Here is a 13,261-nt window from a genome sequence, read left to right as displayed (position 1 = left end):
CTTAAAATCATAAAACTGATATTTTTAACCGGTGAAATTTTGCAAATAAGCAGTCATATCGTACATATAAATATAAGTTAACTTTTTACCGGTTTAGTTTTCTAAAAAAAATATTAATGTAAACAAATCCCTTTACTTATTTCCTGAAAGTAGACGAACGTACGAAAATCGACCCTTGACCTTTTTCACGACCTCAAGAATCTACTCTACTAATATTAAAGATCATTGCTCCCTAATCCTTGTGGTAACCTTCGATCGTCGAAACAGGTGACAAACAACAAAGGATCGAAGAGAGAGAGAGCTCACCGGTTCTAGAGAGAGAGAGCTCACTGGTTCTAGAGAGAGAGAGAGAGAGAGAGAGCTTTTGTGATTTCTTAATCACTAAGCAGTGAAAAAATGATATTTATAGACCCCTTGACTCAACGAATTGATGCCTTCGTCGACGAGCCACAGAAGGCTCTTCGTCGACGAACCTCTTCCTTCGTCAACGAACCTTAGTCTGATATTTTTTTTCCTGTTGGTTGAGATCTTTTCGTCGTCAAGGCTCTGAATTTCGGCGATGAAGCACAGGAGGGCCTTCGTCAACGAGAACCTCAACTTCATCAACGAAGCCTGTTAGAATTACTTTTTTACCCTTTTCTTATGTTACGGGTTCGGGTCTCTACATCACAACTCCTTACTACTTCTCCTTTCTACTACTTCCTCCTTCTACCATCTCTTTGTTATCTCTCTATAGCTCCTTGCTGTTTCTTTTTTCTTTTCAGAGAAGCATTTACTTCTCCTTTCTTTCTTTTTGATAGAGTCTTAACTTTCTTTTAATCTCTATCTCACTTTCTATTTCTATTTCTCTTTCTCGACATAAGAAATTCAACTCGTCTCATTTCTTTCATTAGAAATCCCTATTTATACACAAAGCAAAGCCTAAGAAAGGGCTTTGATTGGCCCTTCATTTATTGATGGATAGGGGCAATGGCTAGTCTAGGAAGCAAACAAGCTCTGAGGAGTCTGCTCCCTTTACGACTACTAAGGGTAGAGAGGCAGGAAAGGTTCAATATTTTGTTTGCAAAAGGGAAGAATATGGGGCAAGGCTAGGGATAGTTTTCCAAAAAAAGAATCTAACTTATTTATTTATTGAATAACTATATATTATTTTTAAACCAACCTTCCCTGAGGCTGGGCCTCAAACTAGGTTAGGCTCACTATGGGCCTCATTCAAAAAACCAGCCTAGCATGGGTTTGATGCTGGCACGGGCCCACAGTAAATCTCAAAATGCCAAATAGCTTCAAATTAGGCCTTAAAATGAACCCAGGCCCACAATGGGCATAAGTGCAATGCTAGGCCCAAGATTGGGTCCTTCATTGGGCTGCAACTAACTGGATTTTCCTTTCTTTTGTGTGTGCGGGTACAGGACTTTGGGAGGTCGACCCAGTGAAGCCAAGGCTACTGAAGCTTTTTTTTTTTTTCTCTTTTTTTCATGTATTTATTTATTTATTTATTTATTGTATCAATAAAAATGAATAATTGTAACATGGTCTAATGTATGCATATTGGAACCGAACAGTGAGGAAGAGTGGAATGAGTGACTGCAGTTAAGAAAATACCTTAGGCGACACCAAAGTTAAACTAAAAAGAATTAAAAATAAATCAAAAAGCAAACCCTTGGATTTTACTATGTAAAGTTATGGACAAAATGGAGTTTCTATACTTATGGGATAAGATTAGTCGATTCATCTCTTAGTTTGACTAAATGAGAAAAGGTAAATCGTAAACAAAAGCATAAAAAGTTATTTCTATTAAAAGGTTAAAAATTAAATATATAAAATAACGACAATTTAATGAGTTATAAATCAAACTTTTATGTTATTCTTTTATTAAAAGAAATAACCTAACATTGAACTTATAAATAAATATATTCGCTAACTTACTATGCGCAAGCTTATTATTACTTTCAATGACCAACTTGCAAACTAAGCAAATGAATCGTTAAACTATGCAACTCGTGAATTTAGAGAGCTAATATCATTGAAAACTCAAATTAAAATATTTTTAAATAATTTATTTATTTTAATGTTCTCTTGAAAATATTCACTAATTTAGAACTAGGATTCCAACTTAAAAGTATCCTATTTAAAGGATACACGAAAAACATCTAGTGGCAATCCAATATAAAATTTTAATCAAAGAAAAAAAATATCTTAATAAATAAATTCAACCTAATCAATTTTTCAACACACGAATTATCGAGATATATTTTTCATATCCATTATCCACTGCTGCCGGCAATTTCCTCTGCAGCTGGAGTTCGTAGTCTTCTTGCACAGCAGTCCTTAGCTTATCCACTGCTTGCGGAGCTTTCCTCGTCGTGCCATGCCTCGACGAATCTAAACTAAAAGTTCTTCATCAATCTTAGCGGTGACATTCGCTTTTCGATATCTCAAGCTTCCCAAGTGAATATATTGATGGCGGAGGAGGACATCAACGCCGCGAGAAGGAGGCTGGCCGCTGTGGCCAACCATCTCATGGTTCCGGCTCACCCTGCGGTACCCAATCGCAGCTCCATCGTCTCGTGCGCCAACGCTGCGTCCGCGAACGACAGCTACCGCAGGGTTCACGGCGAAGTTCCCGATCACGAGGCCGTGTGGAGAGTCGTTGCGCGCGGTGATGAATCTGGCGAGGAGTTCACCGATATCGTTTACGAGAAAGCGGTCGGAGAAGGCATCGCCAAGGTCAGATTTTTTTAAAAAAAAAATTTGAATTAACTGTTCATATTGACGTCCAATTTACCCAACTTTGCCAATTCCTCAAGAGAACCGTACCCGTGGTGTAGTAATCAATTTGAAGGCTTTTGATAATTGGAAGTGTCTATGGAAAACTTGTTTGTTAAGCTTATTTTATTGTTCTGAATAGGCTGATGTAGCTCCATTGTTACAACGTTTTCGACTTAGTTTCGTGCTTATGAGGGGCAAATGCCAAAATATTAAGAATTTCGGGGCTCTAATTTGGTCATGTCTATACTGTTTTTCGCCTCCTCTAGATTACAATTAACAGACCAGAGAGAAGAAATGCTTTCCGGCCGCAGACAATCAAGGAGCTCAGTTGGGCATTTAATGATGCCAGGGATGATAGTTCAGTTGGAGTCATCATTCTTACCGGGAAGGTACCTCTCATTGCGTCTACATTCACATTTCAATTTACAGAGCAGTGTGTGTAAGCGAAAATTATGTTATAGAGTTTGTGGACAAATGCGTCCCTAGGTTTGTTTTGATTTATTGTGCCTGCTATTCGCAGCAGTGTACTATTGCAATGAAAAATAAAATAAGAAAAGATCTAAAATCCCATTTCTTTATACTAACCATCTAGCCTAAGAATTTTTGTGAATCGATGAGCAGATATGATCAATTGACAGTTAATTCTTTATTTAAATTTAGGATTTATATCAGTATCCTTCAGGATGTTAAAAAGTACACGCTAAAACTAGGAAGCGCCATTTGCAATGCAATTTTTTTATGTTTTCCTGCCTCCTACATGTCTATGAAAGTTTGACTTGGGGATGTCCCAGGAATTTTTGATTTTTTTTTTACTGTGTTCTACTTCATTGAGCCATGTATTGATTCAATTTTGACTAGCGGCTATAGGGAACAAAGGCATTCTGTAGTGGTGGTGATCAAGCATTAAGGAGGGGGGACGGCTATGCTGATAATGAGAATTTTGGTCGTCTTAATGTTTTAGATCTGCAGGTAGAAATCAATTCGAAGAGAACGAATTTTCTTATAATCTTTGTTTCTAAATCATTTGCATCCCGCTCCTTCCTTAGTCTTGTGGAAAATTGAATAGATTTGACCTCAACTGCTGCCCCCCAGTCACCGGCTGACCCCCAAAAAATAAAAAATAAATAATTTTGTCGTGTCATCTTTACAGGTGCAGATTCGGCGACTTCCAAAGCCTGTAATAGCAATGGTATTTTATTTTTTTCTCCACAATGCGCCTTCACCTCTTCATTGGTTTTTTCCGCATAAGTTTGGAGTTTGGACTCTGTATTATCCTCTTAAATCTCTTATTGTCAAATCCAGGTTGCTGGTTATGCTGTTGGAGGGGGGCATGTATTGCACATGGTCTGTGATCTAACGATTGCTGCAGACAATGCGATTTTTGGTCAGACTGGCCCAAAGGTGCTGCTCTTGTGAATTTTCAACCTCTTGTTTCAACTGGCTTGCTAGGATTGATCAAACATGTTGAGGTTCACAGGATTCCTTCAGCCACCCTGCTATACAGATTATGTTTTATGATGAGCATGATATGTTCTCGTTGATATTGGGATCATAATTACCATATCACGTGAATATGCAGGTGGGAAGCTTTGATGCTGGATATGGAAGCTCCGTCATGTCCCGTTTGGTAAGCATTGAACATAAAGGTGCCATTTACTTTAAGAGAAGAGAATTGTATTGAATGGTATGATTTGTATACAAGAAGGGTATCCTATTTTTTAGTCTAGTTTAAGGGAAATGTTTGTTTATCAAATCAATGTGGAATAAGTGTTATATACATTAACAACTCCCCTCAAACTCAAGGTGGCTAAATGGAGACCAATTTGAGTTTGAAAACTAAATTCTGAAGGCATCCATGAGGACGCGTCTTAGTGAAGATATCTATAGTTTGATTGGCAGAAGAAACTGATAATAGTCCGATGGTAAACAAACCTTTCCCTTAGATTAGACTATAAATAGGATACCCCTTTTGTATACAAATCACACCATTCAATACAATTCTTTTCTCTTATATTGTCTCTCTCTCTCTCTCTCTTAATATGGTATCAGAGTCACTATTTCCTTTTAGTGGTCCTTTGCCTATCAAGAGTTGAGTATGCTCTGTGATTGCCCCTATAAGTGGATCTTTCACATAAAAAATACTTCTTGTGCAGTCTTCGTATATCAAGAGTTGAGTATGCTTTGTAATTGTAACTATTATTAGTTGATCCTTCACATCAGAAAGACTTATCGTATATCCTCTTCATACCTGTCCGGCTGCCTCTACCCGCTGCCCTCCTCCGATCGCCACCACTGCCTTTGATCACCCCCGCTTGTCTCCGGTCACCGCATCCAACCACAGCCGCCCATCTCCAGTCGCCGCCTCTGGCCGTCGCTGCTCATCCCCGATCATTGCCTCTAACCGCTGGTCTCCGGTTGTTGCCTCAGACCAAAGTCGCCTGTTTTCGGCCGCCACTGTCGTCACCTCCACACACTATGGAGCATCTTGAGGCGTCAAAACCAATTGTCATCATTATGGAAGGTCCCAACTACACTATATAGGCTCAAGCTATGTCGAGCTTTCTCAAGGGCAAACAGCTTTGACGATATGTCACTGGTGATGTCACCGAACTGGAGAAAATTGATGGTGAAGCCAACATCAAATACATAGACTGTCTTGAGAAGTGGGATAGCAAAAACCACCAGATCAGCACTTGGATTTGCAACACTTGCATACACTCCATTAGTCTTCAGTTTTGGAGATTCTAAACTGCCAAATCACTTTGGGTCTTTCTAGAAAAATGTTACACACTGCAGATTTGTCTCCTCAATATCAATTTCTGGGCACCCTACACCATATGCAACAACAAGTTGGGCAATCCATCAATAAATTCCTGTCTGAGATGCATTATATTTGGGATCAACTTGCTTCCTCAGAAATAGAATTTACAGATGCCACTATTGCTAAAAAATTTTCCAACTATCGGGATCATCAACACTTGGTTTTTTTTTCTAATGACCCTCACTGATGACTCCGAGCATGTCCGTTCATCTTTCCTTGATCGCAGTCCCTTACCTACTTTGGATCAAGCTGTCACTAAACTTCTCTTGGAGGAAACTCGCATTGCCCCTTGCAAGACGACCCCTACAGATGCTGCCTTCGCCACTCCCAGGGGACCTCACCACAACAACAAAAGGCTCCATCTGGGTCTTCGAATAAATTCTACAATTACTGCAAGAAACCGAGACACATTCTCTTGGAATGTTCGGTTCGAGTTTGCCATTTTTGTCAAAAACAAGCATTCCCAATAATACTCGTCATGGGTAGGAACAATATCACACGGCTAAAATAAGAAATTAGAAAAGAGGAATTGACGCCCAGATTTACGTGGAAAACCCCCAAACAAATCGAGAGAAAAACCACGGGTAAGAGTAGAAGGAATCCACTATGAAAAATAATGATACAACTTCTCTCAAATTAGGAGAAACTAGAAATACAAGCTACAACAGAGATACTTTGCAGGAGAGTACTTGATTTCTCTCTCTAAGGTGGAGTTGGAGATGCTTGGGATGAATGTCTTCCTTCCCTATTTATAGGGGTTTTGTAAGCCTCTTTTTCAAAGCCGTCAAATGAATAGTGCAGCCACCTTTGTAAACTTGTGCAACCACTAAATGAATAGTGTAGCCACCTTTGTAGACTTGTGCAGCCACCAAATGAATAGTGCAGCCACCATATAAATAGTACAGCCACCATATAAATAGTACAACCCCTATGTTAGACTTTGAATGCTAGAAATGACTTTATAATTTAACATTCTCCCACTTAAAGTCATTTTCAAATCCTTTTTTTTTTGTCTTTCGTCCTTTCTAGTCTTGCCAGTTTCATGCCACTTATGTTTCTATTATGCCATAAAAGGATCTACACCATATGAACTGGTCAGTGTTGATTGGTTTTGTCATAACATCTGCTAGGTTGTCTTTGGTGTGAATCTTTTGCGTGTCCACACTACCTTCTTCCACAACTCCTTGAACGAAGTGATACTGTACTCCGATGTGTTTTGTCTTAGAATGAAAAACTGGATTCCTTGCAATATGCAAGGGTTATGAACTTGTTTCAGGCGGATCTGTATTCATGGGTAATGATCATGCCTTAGAGATCGCTGGAGTCAATAATATTAAATTGAAGATGTACGACGGTACGATTCGCACTATTCAAGGGGTACGACATGTGAAGGGCTTGAAGAAAAATTTACTATCTCTTGGACAGTTAGATGACCTCAGCTGTAAGACCCTTATTGAAAATGGGATCTTGAAGGTTGTCAAAGGCGCGTTTGTATTGATGAAAGCAGAAAAGATCGTAGCAAACCTATACACACTTCTGGGAAATACTATACAACAAAGAGACGCATCAGTTGCATCAACCCAGGAAGAATCAACGATAATGTGGCATCGTAAACTTGGCCACATGTCTAAACATGGTCTGAAGATTCTTTCAGAATGTAATCTTCTTCCCGGACTCAAATTAGTAAGTCTACCTTCCTGTGAGCATTGTGTTACAAGTAAGCAACATAGATTAAAATTTGAAAGATCTACTGCCAGAAGCAAACACATTCTAGACTTGATTCATTCTGATGTATGGGAATCACCAATTTCATCCCTAGGAGGAGCGCATTATTTTGTATCATTTATTGATGACTACTCCAAGAGATTATGGGTGTATCCAATCAAGAGGAAGTCAGATGTGTTTCTAGTGTTCAAAGAATGCAAAGCGCAGGTGAAACTTGAATCTGGAAAAAGAATCAAGTGCGTAAGGACAGATAATGGAGGAGAATATAAAGACGGCAATTTTATTTCATTTTGCAAGCAAGAGGGTATTCAAAGGCAATTCACTGTTATGCATATACCTCAGCAAAATGGCGTAGCAGAGCGGATGAACATAACCATATTGGAAAGGACCAAAGCCATGTTGAGAACTCCAGATCTAGCCAAGTCATTCTGGGCTAAAGCAGTCAGAACTGCTTGTTATGTGATAAATCGATCACCGTCAACAGCAATTGCTTTGAAGACACCGATGGAGATGTGGATTGGTAAGTCAGCCCAATATTCTTCTCTTCACATATTTGGATGTCCTGCATATGTAACGTATAATGCCCAGGAAAGAACTAAACTGGACCCAAAGTCTAAGAAATGCATATTCTTGGGTTATGCTGACGGGGTCAAGGGGTATCGCCTGTGGGATCCCACTGCCCGCAAGGTCGTAGTCAGCAGAGATGTGATATTTGTAGAAAATGAAATGCAAAATAAAGAAAACAACAGCACTTTGGAAACGGCTATTGTTTAGATAGAAGAAAATAAAGATTTTTCTAAAGCTGCACTAGAGCATGAGGAACAAGAATCAAATGAGGCCAATGATATAGAAGTTCGGCGTTCAGTGCGTGAAACAAGGAAACCATCATGGAACTCAGATTATGTCATGGCAAGCAATACTGCATATTGTCTTCTAACAGAAGATAGAGAGCCATCAACTTTCCATGAGGCTATTAGTAGCGTTGATGTTTCTTTGTGGATGACAGCAATGCAGGAAGAAATTGAAGCCTTGTATAGAAATAATACATGGGAGCTTGTTCCATTACCACATGGATGTAAAGCCATTGGAAATAAATGGGTCTACAAGATCAAACGAGATGGCAATGATCAGGTGGAACGATATCGTGCAAGACTGGTAGTGAAAGGGTATGCTCAGAAAGAAGGTATTGATTTTAATGAGATATTTTCTCCAGTTGTTAGACTTACTACTATCAGAACTGTATTGGCTATGTGTGCTGTGTTTGATTTATATCTAGAGTAGTTAGATGTGAAAACTGCTTTTCTTCATGGAGAACTTGAAGAAGAAATTTACATACTCCAACTAGAAGGTTTTGAAGAAAAAGGAAAAAAAAAACTTGGTTTGCAGGTTAACCAAATTTTTGTACGATTTAAAGCAGGCGCCAAGATGTTGGTACAAGAGATTTGATTCCTTCATAATTAGCCTCAGATACAACAGACTCAGTGCAGACCATTGTACGTACTACAAGAGGTTTGGTAATAATGATTTCATTATTTTATTGTTGTATGTGGATGATATGTTGGTTGTAGGCCCCAACAAAGAAAAAGTCAAAGAATTGAAGGCACAATTGGCTAGGGAGTTTGATATGAAGGATTTGGGACCGGAAAACAAGATATTAGGGATGCAAATTAACCGAGACAGAAAAGACAAGAAGATTTGGCTTTCTCAAAAAAATTATTTGAAGAAAGTCTTGCGACGCTTCAACATGCAAGATTGTAAGCCAATTTCTACCCCACTTCCTGTCAATTATAAATTATCCTCAAGTATGTGTCCTAACAATGAAGCAGAAAGGATGGAATTGTCTCGAGTGCCGTATGCATCAGCAGTGGGAAGCCTAATGTACGCTATGATTTGTACAAGACCAGATATTACTCAAGCAGTTGGTACGGTCAGTCGGTTCATAGCGAATCTTGGTAGAGAGCATTGGAATGCTGTGAAGAGGATCCTAAGATACATTAAAGGGACCTCAGATGCTGCATTATGTTACGAAGGATCAAAATTTATTGTCAGGGGATATGTTGATTCAGATTTTGCAAGTGATCTTGACAAAAGAAAATCCACTACAGGTTATGTGTTTACTCTTGTAGGAGGAGCAGTAAGCTGAGTATCAAAGTTGCAGACTGTTGTAGCATTGTCTACGACTGAAGCTGAATATATGGCAGCTACGCAGGCTTGCAAGGAAGCAATATGGATTAAAAGACTGTTGGAAGAACTCGAGCACAATCAAGAGAAAATTTCTCTATATTGTGACAGTTAGAGTGCCTTGCATATTGCAAGGAATCCAGTTTTTCATTCTAAGACAAAACACATCGGAGTACAGTATCACTTCGTTCGAGGAGTTGTGGAAGAAGGAAGTGTGGACATGCAAAAGATTCACACCAAAGACAACCTAGTAGATGTTATGACAAAACCAATCAACACTGACAAGTTCATATGGTGTAGATCCTCTTATGGTTTAATAGAAACGTAAGTGGCATGAAACTGGCAAGACTAGAAAGGACGAAAGACAAAAAAAAAAAAAGATTTGAAAATGACTTTAAGTGGGAGAATGTTAAATTGTAAAGTCATTTCTAGCATTCAAAGTCTAACATAGGGGTTGTACTATTTATATGGTGGCTGTACTATGTATATGGTGGCTGCACTATTCATTTGGTAGCTGCACAAGTCTACAAAGGTGGCTACACTATTTATTTGGTGGTTGCACAAGTTTACAAAGGTGGCTGCACTATTCATTTGACGGCTTTGAAAAAGAGGCTTACAAAACCCCTATAAATAGGGAAGTGGTGGTGAAGGAAGACATCCATCCCAAGCATCTCCAACTCCACCTTAGAGAGAGAAATCAAGTACTTTTCTACAAAGTATCTCTGTTGTAGCTTGTGTTTCTAGTTTATCCTAATTTGAGAGAAGTTGTATCATTATTTTTCATAGTGAATTCCTTCTACTCTTACCCGTAGTTTTTCTCTCGATTTGTTTGGGGGTTTTCCACGTAAATCTTGGTGTCAATTCCTCTTTTCTAATTTCTTATTTTAGCTGTGTGACACTATTCTTACCCATTCAATTTCCTAACTGTCTTGCGGTACTCCTTCGAGATCTGCCGCGAAAGATGACCTGGGGCTTGTTAATGGCAAACTCAAACCGAACATTCCAAGAGAATGTGTCTCGGTTTCTTGCAGTAATTACAGAATTTCTTTGAAGATACAGATGGAGGCCATTTGTTGTTGGGGTGAGGTCCCCTGGGAGTGGCGAAGACAGCATCTGTAGGGGTCGTCTTGTGAAAGGCAATGCGAGTTTCCTCTAAGGGAAGTTCAGTGACAACTTGATCCAAAGTAGGTAAGGGACTGCGATGAAGGAGAGATGCACAGACATGCTCGAAGTCATTAGTGAGGGCCATTAGCAAAAGAACCAAGTGTTGACGATCTCGATAGGTGGATAATTTTTCAACATTAGTGGCATCTATAAATTCTGGTTCTGAGGAAGCAAGTTGATTCCAAACATAGTGCATCTCAGATAAAAAATTATTAATGGATTGCCCAGCTTGTTGTTGCATGCGGTGTAGGGTGCTCAAAAGTTGATATTGATGAGACAAATCCGCAGCGGTGTAATGTTTCCTCAAAAAGTGTCAAAGTGATTTGGCAATTTTGAATCTCCCAAACTGGAGACTAATGGAGTGCATGCACATGTTGCGAATCCAAGTGATAATATGGTGGTTTTTGCTGTCCCACTCCTCAAGATGGTCTATGTAATTGATGTTGGTTTCTCCATCAATTTTTTCTAGTTCGATGATATCACCAATGACATATCACCAAAGCTTTCTGCCCTTAAGAAAGTTCGACATAGCCTGAGCCTATACAATGTAGTTGGAGCGTTCCGTAACGATGGCAATGGGTTTTGAAGCCTTAAGAATTTTCATAATGTGCGAAGGCGACAACAATGGCGGCCAAAAACGAGCAACTTTGGTCAAAGGTGACGACCGAAGACAGGCGGTCAAAGGCAATAACCGAGGACGAGCAACACAACTGGAGATGGGTGGCTGCGGTCGAAGGCAGCAACTAGAGACAGGCGGTTGGAGGCAGTGATCGGAGACGAGTGATGGCAATCAAAGGCAATGGCGGCAGCTGGAGATAGGCTGTGGCTAAAGGCAGCCGAATAGGTATGAAGAGAATATACAAGAAGTCTTTCTTATGTAAAGGATCAATTAATAATAGTTGCAATCAGAGAGTATATTCAACTCTTGATATACTGGGGCCGCACAAGAAGTATTTCTGATGTGAAAGATCCACTTATAGTGGCAATCGCAGAGCATACTCAACTCTTGATAGGCCAAGGACCACTAAAAGGAAATAGTGGCTTTGATACCATATTGAGAGAAAGAGTGAGTCAATACGAGAGAGAAGAGAATTGTATTGAATGGCGTGATTTGTATACAAAACGAGTCCTATTTATAGTCTAGTTTAAAGAAAATGTTTGTTTACCAGATCAATGTGGGATAAGAACATACTTTTCTCAAGATTTTTAGCGGATTATCATTTGCTATTTGATAAATAAGAGAAACAAAATTCATATCTAAATCTGCTGCATCCTGGTGTAAATCTGACAGTCACTGGTCAAACAGTTGCCCCTCTGGTGAAATTTGTCAGCTAACCATTTCAGAAATTTATTTATGGCTTAACAGATTGGGCCTAAGAAAGCACGCGAAATGTGGTTTCTGACTAGGTTTTACACTGCTTCTGAGGCAGAGAAAATGGGACTTGTCAATGTTGTTGTGCCAGTGAGTTCATTTATTTTCAGCTGAATTATTTGTATTCAATTATCAACAACATAGAGTCATCATCTCTCTCTCTCTCTCTCTCATTGAAGACTAAAGGATTCAATGCAAACTTCTGTGCACATTCACTCTTATCAACTTAAATTTGTGTTCTTTCAGCTGGAGAATTTGGAAAAAGAAACGGTGAAATGGTGTCGAGAAATCTTGAGAAACAGCCCAACTGCAATTCGAGTGCTCAAATCAGCTCTTAATGCAGTTGATGATGGCCATGCTGGTCTTCAGGTACCTCCAATTCTATCCATCCTGTTAAAATGGGGACTGCAAACTATAGAACAGAATGGCTGCACAGCCATGGCACCGATGGATGCCCTACTCCAGTGCTCATCTCCTGCAGATGCCGCAATTTTGTTTTTCTTGTCTCCGTCAAATGAGATTATGTTTTGTGCTACTTTCCATTCGCAGGAACTTGCAGGAAATGCCACACTGATATTTTATGGCACTGAAGAAGGAAACGAAGGGAAGTCAGCGTATTTGCAACGTAGACCCCCAGATTTCTCAAAATTTCCCCGACGACCTTAATATCAAAGTTAACTTCTTGTTGATGCTTACTGCTCTCTCTCTCTCTCTCGCGGCAAGTTTGGTTCGATCCCCGTCCTCTGCAATTTCCTTCTGGTTTTTGAAGGGATGGGGTGCTTTAAAAAAAAAAAAAACAATCTATTTGATTTTGGTTTGTCCCCACCTTTGCCAAATTTGAAGATGATAATTTCCTGTATTTGCATGAGAAATTTTTCCTTTCCATAAAAAAATGAATTAGCTAACTCCTCTTATTATTCAAAAATATAAGCTTTAATAAAATATTCATAATGAGATTCTTGGTGTATATTATTTGCAAATGACATCGTGTTGATTGATAATAGTAGAAACGAAATGGAATCTAAGTTAGAGCATTGGAGAGTCATATTAGAGTCTAAAAGGTTTAGGATAAATAGGAATAAGAGAAAATATATGAAATGTAATTTCAGTAATGTAAGATGTAGCAATTGAAAGAAAATCAAACTTTATAATTAGGATACTAATAGCGCTAATAGAGATAGTTATCTTGAATCTATTATACAAGTGTAAGGGAAAATTATGAAGATATA

General features: G+C 39.1%; 1 protein-coding gene across 4 annotated transcripts; it reads left to right on the top strand.

The window, feature by feature from the left end:
- Positions 1 to 2,228: 2,228 nt before the first annotated feature.
- LOC131144330 (1,4-dihydroxy-2-naphthoyl-CoA synthase, peroxisomal) lies at positions 2,229 to 12,999 on the top strand. 4 transcript variants are annotated; one of them, XM_058092902.1, is made up of 9 exons: positions 2,229 to 2,727; positions 3,036 to 3,158; positions 3,637 to 3,738; positions 3,920 to 3,958; positions 4,072 to 4,170; positions 4,349 to 4,396; positions 12,027 to 12,122; positions 12,279 to 12,401; positions 12,582 to 12,999. In XM_058092902.1, exons 1-9 carry the CDS (start codon positions 2,461 to 2,463, stop codon positions 12,696 to 12,698), a joined length of 1,014 nt encoding a protein of 337 aa, XP_057948885.1. In that variant the 5' UTR covers positions 2,229 to 2,460; the 3' UTR covers positions 12,699 to 12,999. The 4 variants fall into 4 exon arrangements, with proteins under 4 accessions (XP_057948885.1, XP_057948886.1, XP_057948887.1 ...); XM_058092903.1 differs by lacking the exon at positions 4,349 to 4,396; XM_058092904.1 differs by lacking the exon at positions 12,027 to 12,122.
- Positions 13,000 to 13,261: the final 262 nt, after the last annotated feature.

Source organism: Malania oleifera, chromosome 12 (assembly GCF_029873635.1).
Source record: "Malania oleifera isolate guangnan ecotype guangnan chromosome 12, ASM2987363v1, whole genome shotgun sequence".
Lineage (NCBI taxonomy): Eukaryota > Viridiplantae > Streptophyta > Magnoliopsida > Santalales > Ximeniaceae > Malania > Malania oleifera.
The sequence above is the reverse complement of the archived record's forward strand: the minus strand, read 5'-3'. Positions and strand labels throughout refer to the sequence as shown.

Coding starts and splice junctions, on each gene's coding strand:
- LOC131144330 (XM_058092901.1), top strand. CDS start 2,461: ATGGCGGAGGAGGACATCAACGCCGCGAGAAGGAGGCTGGCCGCTGTG. Junction 2,728..3,035: donor TCGGAGAAGGCATCGCCAAG/GTCAGATTTTTT, acceptor CGCCTCCTCTAG/ATTACAATTAACAGACCAGA. Junction 3,159..3,636: donor TCATCATTCTTACCGGGAAG/GTACCTCTCATT, acceptor TAGCGGCTATAG/GGAACAAAGGCATTCTGTAG.